Source organism: Phyllobates terribilis, unplaced genomic scaffold (assembly GCF_046119375.1).
Source record: "Phyllobates terribilis strain yellow unplaced genomic scaffold, ASM4611937v1 Scaffold_9__5_contigs__length_417890890, whole genome shotgun sequence".
NCBI classification, from domain to species: domain Eukaryota; kingdom Metazoa; phylum Chordata; class Amphibia; order Anura; family Dendrobatidae; genus Phyllobates; species Phyllobates terribilis.
The window spans coordinates 64,041,818-64,058,071 of NW_027362769.1; the positions used below are offsets into that span (position 1 = coordinate 64,041,818).

At 42.8% G+C, this 16,254-nt stretch overlaps 1 protein-coding gene across 1 annotated transcript in view; it reads right to left on the reverse strand.

The window, feature by feature from the left end:
- LOC141161570 (voltage-gated delayed rectifier potassium channel KCNH8-like) overlaps window positions 1–16,254 on the reverse strand; it is a 754,200-nt gene that overhangs the window by 224,852 nt on the left and 513,094 nt on the right. The window contains exon 4 of the mRNA XM_073646536.1: window positions 4,564–4,700. Coding sequence (XP_073502637.1) covers window positions 4,564–4,700 — 137 coding nt within the window. The remainder of the gene's footprint in view (window positions 1–4,563; window positions 4,701–16,254) is intronic.

A 16,254-nucleotide genomic window follows, 5' to 3' on the forward strand; every position in this document is an offset into this window, starting at 1 on the left:
ATTCATATAAATTAACCTGTAAGAACATTGGGATCGGTCCCTCAATGTTACTGGAAATGTGCGTGAATCCACCCAGACAAAAGCTTTATAGTAACAATATGCTACAGGCAGCAAACACTGAGTATATTATTTGTGATAGGTACAAATATATTACTGTGTGTATCATTGAAAAAAAGAAGCTAATACTTATATTAGCCCACTGTAAATAATGTGACAGCTCATTAACAATTAGATATAAAAGTATAATAAAACACAAAAAGTGCCTTACAGCGCAGAACAGCCACCCCCTTAATAGCATTTTACTAAAATATCTGTCACAGAAAAAGTGCCTTTCCATTATTTAACGAGGCTGAACTGGATAATTTATTGGTGAATAATTCAGAGGCAAGTGAGGCAGGAGCAACTTTTAACCCTCTATAAGGCAATTTTACTGACTATTTTAATTATCCTTATGTGGATCTTCAGTGAATTTTTATCCTTACATCCACTATGAATCAGTCATATTATTTGATTTACAATGTATTTATTTGCATTACAGCTGAGTGTTCCCTTCATTAATCGAACTCATAACTAGGAGCTTTAATTGGGAATTTACCCCTGAGACCCGGTTCACAGAACTGTATGAAAAATCGACAGAGTTTAATCTGAAAAACTTGGATGATTTTTTTTTCTCACTTGTCTTCCATATGCAATCCATTTTTCTACAGCAATAGCTGTTAAAACAGCGAGATTCCAATGGGGTTACAGTGGAAACAGAGGGCCTACTGAAGTCCTCTGATAATATCATCTTTGTACGCCTATGAAGCCCAGCCATTAAATTGACAATATACAGCAGTATTATAGTTTGCAGTATATTGTATGTGCCACCCAGCAAACTCAAACTTATATCTATAGTGAAAATTTTTTTTATATATATATATTTTTTAAATATAATAAAAATGATGAAGAAAACAGGTGTTTTTGAAACGCGTAGGGATTCTGGAACAATCAGGCTTCCGTACTTCACAGAGTGTGACGTCACATGCCGGATCCTTCTTGCCGCCCGGCGCTCATTGCATACCAGAGACGCCACCTGCCGAGGCTCCCTGGTCTCTCCTGCTGCACGGACACTTTAATGCTTGGGAAACCTCATCCCTCAAACCCTAAGGGACATTTTTTCCTTTGTTATCTCTTCAGACATATTTCACTAAAAGGTGCTACTGCCTGATGCTTCTCCTTGACGGAGAATCATCAGATATTGGTATTTGTTTATATTGCAGTTTTTTTATTATGATTATTTACACTACAATATTATTGTTTGTGTTATGATATTGCTGCTTCCTGTAGATTGCCTGACAACACGATCTACAGCTCTATATATAAATAATTTTTTTTTTTATTTAATTTCACAATAATTGTTTGCACTGATTAGAGCTGTCCGTGATAATGGAGCTCTGCTTGAGTTGCATTTTTGTAAAGGTGAACTTGCAGTATAATATTCACTATTGGATATTTTCAGGTACTTGTGGCACAGTAGTATATTTATTATTATTTTTTTCAGCAGTCTTGGCTTACTAACAAGTGTAGGCAGCACTACTTGCAGCCACAAAACAGCAACCTATGAACAGGCGCGGGTGTCTTTTCTATATAAATTCAAGTCCTTATATGATTATGTTGCCAGAAAAATAAAAATAATTATGCCTCTTGGAAAAATGGGAGGAAAGAATGAAAAAGACAAATTGAAAATGAGTTGGGATGGGAAAGAACTAAAAAGAAAAAATCTGTTCAAAATCTATTAAAAAATGCATACAAAATTAGTGTTAGACCAGGGCTTCTTGGACATATCAGAAAAGAGTCTGTCATACCCAAAACCCGATTGAAACTAGTTATACAGACCTATAGGTGACTTAGTTCTTATAAAACTTATACCTGTAATATACACTGCTCAAAAAAATAAAGGGAACACTTAAACAACAGAATATAACTCCAAGTAAATCAAACTTCTGTGAACTCAAACTGTCCACTTAGGAAGCAACACTGATTGACAATCAATTTCACATGCTGTTGTGCAAATGGAATAGATAATAGATGGAAATTATTGGCAATTATCAAGACACCCTCAATAAAGGAGTGGTTCTGCAGGTGGGGACCACAGACCACATCTCAGTACCAATGCTTTCTGGCTGATGTTTTGGTCACTTTTGAATGTTGGTTGTGCTTTCACACTCGTGGTAGCATGAGATGGACTTTACTACCCACAGAAGTTGCTCAGTTAGTGCAGCTCATCCAGGAAGGCACATCAATGCAAGCTGTGGCAAGAAGGTTTGCTGTGTCTGTCAGCGTAGTGTCCAGAGGCTGGAGGCGCTACCAGGAGACAGGCCAGTACACCAGGAGACGTGGAGGGGGCCGTAGGAGGGCAACAACCCAGCAGCAGGACCGCTACCTCCGCCCTTGTGCAGGAGGGACAGGAGGAGCACTGCCAGAGCCCTGCAAAATGACCTCCAGCAGGCCACAAATGTGCATGTGTCTGCACAAACGGTTAGAGACCGACTCCATGAGGGTGGTATGAGGGCCCGACGTCCACAGATGGGGGTTGTGCTCACAGCCCAACACTGTGCAGGACGCTTGGCATTTGCCACAGAAGAACAGGATTGGCAAAGTCGCCACTGGCGCCCTGTGCTCTTCACAGATGAAAGCAGGTTCACACTGAGCACATGTGACAGACGTGACAGAGTCTGGAGATGCCATGGAGAGTGATCTGCTGCCTGCAACATCCTTCAGCATGACCGGTTTGGCAGTGGGTCAGTAATGGGTGTGGGGTGGCATTTCTTTGGAGGGCCTCACAGCCCTCCATGTGCTCACCAGAGGTAGCCTGACTGCCATTAGGTACCGAGATGAGATCCTCAGACCCCTTGTGAGACCATTTGCTGGTGCGGTTTGCCCTGGGTTCCTCGTAATGCAGGACAATGCCAGACCTCATGTGGCTGGAGTGTGTCAGCAGTTCCTGCAAGATGAAGGCATTGAAGCTATGGACTGGCCCGTCCGTTCCCCAGACCTGAATCCGATTGAGCACATTTGGGATATCATGTCTCGCTCCATCCGCCAACGTCACGTTGCACCACAGACTGTCCAGGAGTTGGCAGATGCTTTAGTCCAGGTCTGGGAGGAGATCCCACAGGAGACCATCCGCAACCTCATCAGGAGCATGCCCAGGCGTTGTAGGGAGGTCATACAGGCATGTGGAGGCCACACACAATACTGAGCCTCATTTTGACTTGTTTTAAGGACAGTACATCAAAGTTGGATCAGCCTGTAGTGTGTTTTTGCACTTTAATTTTGGGGGTGACTCCAAATCCAGGCCTCCATTGGTTAATATATTTGATTTCCATTGATGATTTTTGTGTGATTTTGTTGTCAGCACATTCAACTTTGTACCGAAGAAAGTATTCAATGAGAATATTTCATTCATTCAGATCTAGGATGTGTTATTCGAGTGTTCCCTTTATTTTTTTGAGCAGTGTACATATATTTTCTTTAGTTAGACAGAAAAAAAGTTTTTATTTCTCATGTAAACGAAGGCTCCTTGGTGCACCCTTGGTGTGGTCAAGGGTTCAGTGCACTTTTCCGACACCTCAATCAACATGCCACTCATCTTCCCTTGAACAGGCGTGCGAAACACATTGTCAGTATGAGACCACATTCATCCATCTCTCCTGTCTACAGAGCTGTGGCTACTGTGTGATCTTGTGTGCAGTGAGCGGCCGCTGTAGACAGGAGAGAGGGATGAGATCATGCCCGTACTGATACTGTATGTGTGTGCCTGTTCAGCTACCGCATTGTTGGTGTGGATATGCAGGGCTGTGCATTCAATCCAGGCAGCGCTAGCTCTGAGCAAATGAGTGCTGTCAATCAACCAAAGGGGAGGTGAGTGGCATGTTGATTAAGGAATCGTAACTGTACACTTAGCCCTTGGCCACTCCAAGGGTGCACCAAGGAGACCTCATTTACACATGTGATAAAAACATTTTTCTGTTCAACTAAAGAAGGTAAGTCTATACTACAGATATGAAAATTATACAAGCTAAGTCTTCTATAGGACTATATAAGTAGTTTGAAACGCGTTTTGATGGTGCCAGTCCCCCTTTCCATACAGAACATTTGCACCTGTGCTGTTAATTGCATGTAATCTTTGATGCTATCACCATACACAAAGGATATATCATCAATAAGATCTATTTGGTTATTTATGAAATACCCAATAAGAAATAGATATTAGTAACAGTAGTCAGCTTCAAAAACATCACCAAGTTGTCTTCTGCTCTACTGATTTATTGGGCTTAATATTGTGCCACAGTCCTTTGGGGGCTCCACTGATCTCTTTATGGACCAGCCTGTCCCAGTATATAATATATAATTCTATTTATGTAGCTGAAATTTCAAGAAATATTTGTTTTCTGATAGGACTGGCCAACTAGACTACGAATACATTTAACCCTTATGGATCATAGTATAAAATATACATTCATTGATATAGTATAATTGCCACCCCATTGATCATGTGACAAGTTCTTGGTTAACACTTACATTGTTCAACTTGAGCTTGCTCTTATCTTGCTTTTGCAGATGTCCGGAGAGGTGATAAAGTACTGCTCTGCTTCTTCTGCGGTTGGCGTTGAACCCAGGTGGCCTGGTGTCAGTATAAACTTCTAATTCATCATCATCTGTGGGGAGAGACACATACTGTATAAGCAAAGTAACATAAGAGATAACTGAGTTCACAGAATTCTTTTTTCTATTTATTAGCTTTAGGCTACGGCTACATGGCGACATGTATCGTGCAACACCGAATTCGTAGCGACAAATTGCAAAATGGAATGTAATGATTTCCTATGATGTTGCTTTGAAACCTGCTGTGACTACAACACAGAATTTCAAATATTTCCAAATGTATTTGTTGGATTTTCTTTCACTGATCGCAAGTCGCAAGTGACATACGTGCCATAGACTTCAATGTAAGTTGCATTCAACTTGTCTGCAAATTGGCTGTTTTATTTACAGCAAAATCAGAGCTGTAAAATAAGTGTGTGACTTTCCTGAGAATTGCTGTCACGCGACAAATGTTGCTGGGTAGCTCTAGCCTAACTGATACAATGTAACAAATAGCAACATTCACGTTTAATATTGGAAGAATTTTTGCAGATTCTTTAAAAATTGTGGAACTGAATCTGCGTCAAACTTCTAACACAATCAACAGAATATCAATACCCAGTTGAACAGAAAACAGGATTCAGATATTGCAGGTAGAAGAACAAGTTATACTAAAGTTCAAGTGGTCCAGAATCACAATTCAAACATATGAGTTGGAATATAAGTTGGCCCACCTAAATAAGAACAAAAAATATATAATAGGACATTTGCAAAGAGCAAAAAAGAGGAATGATGGGCAGGGAAAAGCAAGGAAGCAAATCTGTCAGTAGGATCAACCCTCCTAAGCCGTATGTATATATGGGCATTTAGGTCATAGGAAGCTGAATAAAATGATACCTTGTTATCTGTGATCTGATGTCTTATTCCAGAGAAAAACAAATTTTTCTTATACGTAAATGAGCTGTTAAGATCTATGGGCCAGACACTGATCTGCATGAGAATCTGCCTCCAGAAATGATCATGAATGAAAGGGTGAGTTACCAGTGTGATGTGTAATGGCCGCTCTCTGCTCTCCTGATCTCACTGCAGAGCTGTGTGTGATTATACCTGACACATCTGCAGGTTCCTCTCAGCTTCCATCTCACAGGCAGACAGGGTGCAATACAGCAGAGCTGTAAGAGCTGCAGCAAATGTGTTTGTAAGGAAACAAAGTTCAGTTCTACTGTTCTGTGTTAGTTACTTGTCTCACACTGGAAACTCTTCCTTTCATTTAAAATTAGCTTTGGAGGTAGATTCTCATGGAGATCTATGTCTAGCCCATAGTCTGGAACAGCTGTCTGGAACTTATAAGAAAAACATGGATTTCTTTAGAATAAGACATCAGATCACAGACATCAAGGTATCATTTTATTAAGCTTCCTACGGCCTACAAGCACATATAGATGGCTTAGGAGGGATGATCCTACTCACAGATTCCCTGTAAGTTATGGCTGGAGTAGAGCAGGATAATAGATAGAGCTTGAAGCTTCTTAAATAGCCAGTAGCACCAATTAAAACTGCCATTCACAAAAACCCTGGGCCCTAGGTTTTATAGGAGACCCACTCTTGACCTGAGTGAATAAGGTCCATTTGGTTCCTGTACCAAGCAGAGGTGTGTTATTCCAGTTTCATTTGGCATTTACCTAGCTTGTTAGTTTCTCTGCTGCCTGCCCTGATCGCTGTCTGCTTACTGTTTACGACTGATCTTCTCTTTTATTGTTTCTCTTCCACATACAAAAATGAACTCATGATTCCTTTTATATATTTTGTATAGCTAAAAAAAAAAAAAAGATGCCAAGATATTTCAGAATGTGTTTGATTTAATTTTACTCACTTTCTTAGAAAAGTACATGGAGAGAGTTCTTCCTTCGCTGGCAGATATGCTTCTCATCTTGAGAACAAAACCCTCCTGTAATTAATTAATCTAAAGCACACTTCTTTCATCTTGTCATGTTCCTCTTAATAGAATACATGCCCTTATTCTGTTTTGTAGACAAATTAGATAGAATTTATATACACCCTTGCTGTGAAGTTGGTTCCCAGCGGACATTTCTCTTCTTATTCTGCCATCTGACACATATACAATCATTTCTTTCCATATTAAACTCTGTTACTGTTTAACACATTTTTTAACCTGAAACAGTACCATGAAGATTATACTACCTTTATTCTTTTTATACATTCTGAAACCAACTTCCATTCATTTATTATTTTTAAATTACCAATTGCCAGCCATGCATGTATTTCCATCACCATCTCTTCTGCCTATATACACAGCCTGTTAAATTCTTGCACCTGTACTATAAGGAGCAAGACCTGTGCAGGCAGAATAAGCTGCTTGGATGATGTAGGAGACATCATCATCAATCAAGAAAGGAGTGGTGGCAAATGCGAGCAGAGAGGAGGTGCCAAACAGAGGATGTCCATCAGACCACTTGGCGCTGATTAGCAAACATTATGGGACAATTATAAAAGAATATTCCTAGGAATGCGGGACAGCTCGCCTCTTATATTGGGGTTGCAAGAGTGCTATTAAAGAGGACCAAAAATTGGTGGATAGGGAAAACCTAGACACAGATTTCCTTTAAAACTCTTAATATGCAAATTGCCTCTTCAGAGAGGAAGAGGACTTGAATCCTATAGCGCCACCTGTTGGAAGCATCACTCCTACAAGTCACTATCAACCCTTTAACGAGTCTTGCAATATGACTTAGGATAATAGCCAAATCAGAATCTCAATTCTGATTTGGCTTTTATCCTAAGTCATATTGCAAGACTCATTAGAGGGTCAATAGTGACTTGCAGAATTGCTGCTTCCAACAGGTGGCGCTATAGAGCCTCTGAAGAGGCAATTTGGATAATAAATTTCCCAGAGGAGCATTGCACAGCGAATAAGCCTCCTTACCATGGCATGCCAGAGCCGATTTGTCACTCTCCACAAGGAGAAATGTTATCCCTTAGACCTTTAAAATTCTAAAAATTGGTCAGTGGTATTGTGGCACCCTGTTGTTCACAGGTACCACAGGACCCAAAAGGGTGCATGGATGGACTTCTCCACAAGAGGCCCTCGTTACAAACAAACACCTTCACCCTTCCACCTCATACCACCAGAGGGAGCCTTGCTAGGGATATATATATATGGAGGGTGGAGCCAGGCAGTTAGTTTTAGTCAGAGAGTGTGCTGCCACTGAGAGCAGTGAAGACGCAGCATGTCTGCTGCTGAATTGAGACCCCCGACTGTGGCCGGAGGCAAGGAGGAGAGGAGAGAGAAGTTGAGGGGGCAGAGGAGCATCATAGGCTCACCCCAAGACACAAACCAGACACCGGGTCCATGTCTAGAGGGTCCTTTATACCCAGTAGGGATCACCGGCATACCAGGAGGGCTACAAGTCCCTGGTCAACCTGAAGCTAAACCCTTGACAGGACTAAGAACCACGAAGGCCCCAGCGTCCAGGGATAGTGGTTGCCAGAAAAAGGTCCTATTACCAAGCGACAGGTGAAGGAACAGCACGACGCAGAAGCTAGGCCCAGTTGCAGGCTGGCCAGGAGCTTAGAGAGAGGGAGACACGGACCAGGAGGCCTTATACCCGCTCACTGGGGAGAAGTCCTGAAGTGCACCCTTCCTACCGAGTACCCTGGACCGTACCTGACATCCGCACCAGTAAAGGTACTGAAGTGAATCCCCTGTCTCTGTCAGTTACTCCTGCTGCGCCATCTCTCCTGCACTGCAAGCCCCAGCATCACCACCATTTGCACCTACACTGCCCCGGGGGCCTGCTCCGCCTGTGGGGAGCAGAAACATCCCAGCTGCCATCCCATCACCCCCCGGAGGTTTGCAGCAGCGCCGGTAACTATTACCGGAAACCACAGGTGGCGTCACGAGACAAACTGTACACTAAAACCCCTTTTTAAAGAGAGACCCAGAGTACGGGCCCGGGAGCCGACTGCCGTGACCTCCTAAGCAAGGTAAAAGGCCCGGGTACCGAGTCCCCTATATTCCCCCTGGGTGACACAGTATTGCACAGAATAGCTGCTATGGTAATTCATAGGAACTGATACAGATTTGTGTTTTCCGGATCAGCTGAATAGATGTTTCCATTATTTTCAATGTCCCTAGTGAATTTACTATTTAAATGCAAAGGCTGCATGCTGAATCTTCAGGCAGATTTGATGTTCCTGTGTAGGATTACCTGTGTTTAGTCGCAGAGGCCAACGGCAAACCATCTCTTCCTCTTATACTGACAGTGACAGACAATGCCAAAACAAGACTTGCTCCTTATTAAGAAAGCAAACACTGGGTGAACAGCATTTTGTAGTCTGTAGAGAATCGATAGCTGTAACGATGCATTAGTATCAAGCTACAGGATGAGGTCTCCGCTGTTTGAATAAAGGAGAGGAGGGCAGGGCCCAGCGGGAAAATTCTGCTAGAGATACCGGTCATACAGAGCATCAAATGAGAAGGACGTGTGTTCAGGCATGTCTGAGCAGCGATCTACAGAGAGCTTTACAAAAGAGTAGGGGGTATGTGTGACTTATTTTGTGGTAGGTATATTTAATTTGATATCATAAATGACAAACAAGCTTAAAGCGCACATATGATATAATAGGTACAATTCAAACATTGATATCTACAAGATAATGACAATACCAAAATAAAGCACAGCTTACGAAGACACAAACTATAACAAAATAGCCTGGCAGTAAAGACAATCATTTTCGAATTATTGCGACATCACAATAGAACAAAGCCTATTTTTTTTTTAAAAAAGAGTATGATTTTGACCTACCCACAATAGAACACAATGTAACTATTGTATTGCTTTGACATTGTCAATAAAAAAACAGCCTGCAAATGAATATACACACTACTTTGATATCAATATACACTCAACATTGAAACTGCAAAACCAAAGAGGAAAAGTTGTAAAATTGTGAAATCACGGCATCAAGACATGATAATAATATGCAAATGATGAAAAAATGGAAATAAAATTTCCAAAACATCTCTATTTGTTCAGAATTGTGTATTGAGTATGAATAGCACAAGTAGGAATACCCGCATGTACACGGCTTGGCATGTTATCAATTAGGTTATTATTAGTTGTCTGGGAAATATTTTTCCACACTGAATACAATTAAGTATGCAAATCTTTAAGATACGCTGCTTGCAGCTCCCTTTCGCAATTGTACCAATAACATCCCAGATGTGGGATGGGAGACAAGTTTGAAGATGCTGCAGCCCATGCTTTCCACATATTATGCCATAATCCTGGGGGTAGAACCAGTGTGACGTTCCTTTGTGAAGGTCTCATCATGGTGTTACCCACATCCAAGGCAAAAGCGAGACTCATCGCTGAAGAGAATAAACCTCCATTCTAAACTCCATTGCTCTACTCTAGTCTCACAAGGCTGCCAGCAGCAGATCTTGATGATTTGCCCAAGTGCATTCAGCATGGCAGAATATTCCTCAGACAACCATTAATAATCTTATTGATAGCAGCCAAGGTGTAAATGTGGGTATTTCTTCATATGGCACTCATGCTCGATACTAAATAAATTGAGATGTTTTGAAAAATTTGTTTTCAGTTTTCGTTATTTGCATATCATTAACATGTCTATTGATCCTGAGATTTGCAAAATTCCATGACTTTCCTTTTTGGTGTTGCAATTTCAATGCTGAGGAGTAGATAGAACACAGCCTACAAATAAACACAAACACTAACGTGTTATCATGAATGTAAGACACAGCCTAGGAATCCAATAGAAAAATATTGACAATAAAGCACAAACAATGAATACAGACAAATAATGTTGTGACATAATCACAGTGAAATACAGCATAGCTATATAGATAAACACTGATGTGATCTCCCCCACAATAAAACACAGCTTATAAATGAAGATAAATGCTACTGGGTTATAAAAAGTTATTGAAATAATGGCACAATAAAACAAAGCCTTTGAATAAAGGCAATTCTGAGTCATGGAAACAGAATAATGAAAAAATGTCAGCTTACATGTGTCATATCATGGGTTTATGGCAAGGATTGGCATACTTTATGTGCATCCATTGAAACTAAACATAGTCCCATTAGTAATGGAGACCACAGCCATGAACCAATTGCAATTTTTCCTAGAGTAGATGTGATGTAAAGGCTGTGTTAACCATTTTCTTATGATATACCAGAGATATCAGCATGACAAACTTTAAAAACAGCTGCTGAGACACACAAATGGCCCTGTACAAAGTCTCTCTGTACAGTGGACATGTACAAAGTTTATCTTCAGTGCATAAGTGGCTAAAGTAGGGGGCATTGGGAATACCCATTATATAACCCACCAACTAGTGTGGGATCTGAATATTGCTACTATATGTCAGCACAACAGGCCAGGTTTGCAGCAGCAAAATGTTTGGAAAACTCTATCATAACAGAAGATGGGAAAAATATAATATTCCTTACTTATATACATTTTTATTTTAATATACATCAGTTGGCATAACCAACTAACTACGTAAAGAAGTTGTCCAGTAATAGTAGAAATCTACTCTGAAACAGCACCATTTGCATCCATGGGTTGACATTTGTCCTGAAATTACTGTATTCGCTAGAAAAGGTATTATGGAGTCACTTTGTGAGGTGGATTCTCTACCCATAGGACAGGGTGAGCAGCAGCAGACCTGGACTTGCTGGACAGCATGTGGATCAGCAAGGGCTAGGACAGCATAGTATGCAGAATGGCTAATGGGCAAGCAAATCTGGAAGCACTAAATTCATATGGAGGGAAATTACATTCAGGATCAGCAGAGTAGTTTATGAAATCAGGTATCTTGCAGCAGTGATACAGTTAACCACAGGAATAGCAGAGACTTATATGCAAGTAGGTATCTTCCAGCAGGGATATGGTAAACCACAACAATAGCAGAGAAATGCATGCAATCAGGTGTCTTACAGCAGGCATGCAATTACTCAAAGAAAAAAGCAGAGACGTACAGTACTTTGTAAAAGTTTAAGACAAATGTGGAAAAAATGCTACAAGGTAAGAATGCGTTCAAAAATAGAAGTGTTAATGGTTTATTTTTAGCAATCAACAAACTGCAAAGTGAACAAACAAAAGATAAATCTAAAACAAATCAATCTTTGCTGTGACTATCCTTTGCCTTTAAAACAGAATCTGTTATGATCTGCAACATGTACTAAGGAAAGATAGGGGAAAGCTGTCCCTACAGTAAGACTAAGCTGAATCCCTACGATGTAGCGGGCTGCCTGTTCCTAGTGAACAGACCCGCCTTAGTCCTCGGCTAGTCTGAACGAAGACCTATAGAATTAAGGGAGGGGTCCCTAAAAGAACTAAGGACTGGCACAAAAATGGGACACCTCCTAAACAGAGAAGTTGTTGCAGAACACAAAAAGACAAACTGACAAAAATGTACTAGAGGTCCCAGAGGACCAAGAACTTGACAGAGAAAGGCACCGAAGCACCAGGCTAGAGAAACAGTCAAACACTGAAGTCCAGCACAGCCAGAAGGGCGGAGCTGGAATATAAAGGCAGATGGTCACGTGACCGCAAAACACAAGATGGAAAAAACAAACAGGAGGGTTCTAACAGAATCATTCTTTTATGAGATTTTGTAGGATTATAGTCAGGTGTATGATTAACCAATTATACCAAACAGGTAATAATGATCATAATTTTCATATGAAGGTTGAAACACAGTAGGAATCTTAAAAGTGGGCTCGGAAGAGTTAAACTCTGCTACAAAGGTGAGGTTGTGGAAGACAGTTTTATATCACAGGTCATAGACCATGGCAAGACTGAGCACAGTACCAAGACACACTGTGTACTGGAAACTGAATCAGCAAGGTGTCTCTCAGGCAAAGATTTCAAAACAGACTGGGGTTTCAACATGTGCTGTTCAAGCTGTTTTGAAGAAACCATAGACCATAGACTCAGTGATCCAAAAGAAAATTACGTAGTACAGAAGATGAAAGACACATCATGGTTATTAACTTTAGAGATTGGAAGATGACCAACAGTTCTATCACCTCAGAACTGGCAGCAAACAGTGGGACCCAACTACACCTACAGGTGCTTATCACAAAATTAGAATATCATGAAAAAGTAAATTCATTTCAGTTCTTCGATACAAAAAGTGAAGGTATATAAGTAAAAAAAAGGGAAAATTTCAGCCTACCATGCAAATGCCATAAGGGTCCACTGGTGCACGGAAATCCTTGGTAGCAAATCCAGGGATGAGAAGCAGTAGGAAGTAGATGAGAAAAACTCCAGCACCTTCTCCGTATCCATCACAAGAAATGTAAAGTTAAAACGTCCATTTTATTAGTTCCATTAAAAAAGCGCCATATATAAGGCAGACCTTACGCTTTTCGAACCAAACAGGGGTTCTTAATCATAGGTTACATTGCTATAGTTAAAAGACATATATATACATATGGACTGAAAACAAAAGAGAAAATAGGGTGGAGACAACAAAGAACAGGAAGTTCATTAGTGAATGAAAATCCTCCTGAGGTTAATTGCTCAGTAGTATGAATAAATTAAACATATGTGCATGGTATGCTGGCAAATTATGTACACCATTAGAAAAAAGTATCAAAAAATGTACATTAGATCATTGCGAAAATTGAGACCATTGGGAATGCGAGAGTCAAGTTTAAGAATCCATGAGGCTTCTCTGGCTAGGAGAAGCTTGCCTCTATCTCCTCCAGGTATTTGTCTTTGCACCTTGTCTATACCAATAACGGTGCTTCCCACCGACACTTCTGTGCCAACTCCAAGAACCCCACCCCCCGCCACAGCCCTGACCACCTCAGGCTCGTGAGTGCCCCAACACCGCCAACGCCCTCTCAATCCCCTCTTGTATAGCCAATGCCCACAAATCAATCCCAATGTCATTCAAATACACACCATCCTTTGCTGAAAAATTTCCAACCCCCCGCCTTGAGTTCAAAATGTCGAACGCTCACTCCCCCGTTCCTGGACACAAAAGCTGATAAGGCTCTATTTAACTTCAATTAATCCCCTTCAATGATCTAGCCTCCCTCCATTTTTGCCTTGGCACAATATCAGACCAAACCGTCAACACCTCACGAAAGGATGTCCACAACCTTAAAAAATCAAATTGAATGTCCCTAATCAATTCCCTAACCTGGAGAGCCCTCAAATCATTCCCTCCCGCATGTACCACCAAAACATCCGGCGTACGGTCCAAACGCTTAAACCCAAACCATCCGCTTCTGACGCCGCGCCAATTCTGAAAGAGTGTGAGCCGTACACCTCCGGACGAAGGCCCAACTCCCGAACTCCTTTTTTAAATACGGCTATGAATTGAAAACGTGACAAAAACTCCCCATTTTCATGGCACAATAAGGGACCCACTCGCCCAAGTCAAACCTGCCAGTACGCCGTTAAACATTTCCTTGGGCACATGAAAGATCCATTAACCTCACCCAATACTACCCGCTTGCCTCTGCCCAATTGATCTGTCTTCCCACGCCTAATCCAAAATTCAATGCCCCTATCCCAACAGCTCACATCCTCTGCAAACAAACCCCCAATCCTATTCCTGCTCAGTGCCACCAATTCGCCTAATCTCAGCGCACCAAAAAAACGCCACTGAAAAAGCTAACCTAAACAGTGTAGCTTCAAAAACTGAACAAGATATCTTATTCAAAACTAAACCCAACCGTTCCAAGATGCTAAAAGACACCGGACTTCTTTTAGCTAACACCTTACCTCCTCTCCTAAAGCCCCTAAGTGCTTGCTTCAAGTGCTTGCTTCACTAAAAAGGACTTCGTAACATCTTTTTCGCCCTGCAATTTAAAACCAAATGCAAGTCCTGCAACGAATTTACCAACTTTTGAAACAGACCACCCAATCTCCGCTGCCCTTCCCACAAGAAACAACACCGCCATCTCTCTATCACCGTCATTCTCCACCAAACCCCACTGCAGTATCCAACTTTGACATACTCGCCACGATGCCTCGTATGATGACCAGGTTGCCTTGTAATGGACTCCCGTATCAACCGTCCTGCTCCTCCATAACCTGCTGCCACAGATGCGAAGGGCATTCCTGTCCCACGTCCTCTCCTCTGGTGCTAGCTCCCAGAAATGATCCCACTGGAAACGAGACAAGGCATCTGCGATGGAATTTTGTACACCAGGAACATGAACTGCCGTAATCCAAGCGTTCAAATTAAGACAACATAGAACCAGTTCCGTCAGCAGCCTAATCACTGGAGGAGATGAGGCCGACAAGCTGTTGATTACTGACACCACTCCCATGTTATCGCAATGAAACCGTATTCTTCCTAGTAAGACCCCTCTCCTCCCACACACTCGGCCAAACTCCAACACTCCAACACACCCAGGGGTGTGATATCTCACTCTCAGGTAAGGATGGAGTGTGGATCAGGACCCGACACCTGCATGCATTACACCACATTGCCGTGGGGCAGGGCGACCAATATGCCCCTGAGATGGGCACGACAGTCCCTGTCCCTGGCTGGAGTGGGGGGAGGGAACACTGAGGAAGGGGAACCCTGTAGTGCAGGAGCAGGGAGGAAGCAGTTCCTGGGTGCTTTGAGAAGGGAGTATAAAAGGTGGGCACCATCTTAGTTCAGTGCAGAGAAGTCTGAGCAGAAGTGACAGGGAGCAGGGGCTCTGCATGAGCTCTGCTCCGGAGGCGGGCCTAGTAACAGAGGCCCAGGCCTGGAAGAGAGAGAAGGAAGGAAGAGGAGCGGAGAAGGCTCCAGGAATGAGGAACGAAGGAATCCCAGGGGTGCGGACGGGCGAGTCGCCACCGCACGCCCGAATCCACCTGCGTGGAGGGGTCAGGCCAAAGGGGGAGATTGGTCCCCGAAACTAGTGGAGGTGGGAAACGACCCTCAGCTAGAAACCGGAGGCTGTGACATTTTATGTGGCGCAGCCCCTCGCTACACCCGCTAGGAAGGCACCACATAGGGTCAGGGAAACTGGCGCCAAGTTTGCCAAGAGGAGGCCCGAGGCAGCGGATAGAAGGGTTGGTAAGAAAGGCCAGACAAAGGACACACAAAGGGGGTCCTGTGAAGTGCTCCAAAGTTATCTGGGAGTTGTCTGAGCCCCTCACCTGGTGAGCACAGTACGACGTGGGCAGCCGTTACCTGCAGAAGTGGTCTGGATAATAAGAACTGTGAGTAAAGGCCCTGGACTGCATCACTGACTCCGTGTCGTTACTGCTGCTGCCCTGCACCATCACCCCCATCCTCCGCATACAATGCCCTGAGGCTATACTCCTCCCGTGGGGAGTTATGCTACGCTCTGCTGCACCCACAACACCAGCCTCAGCGGTCTGCCCTGCAGCGGCGGTTCACTCTGACCGCAATCCATGGGTGGCGTAGTCGGACATTTAAACATCAAAACCACATAAATAGTTCCGCCACTGGTTTGACCACCCTGAGCCACGGAACCGGGTCGCCGCCACGGATACTACAACCACCAGCATCCACCAAAAAGGGTCCGGCTCCGGGTGTCCCAAGGCCCAGGGGGCGCGTCAGAACATTTTCATCACCTTTCATAATCACCAATG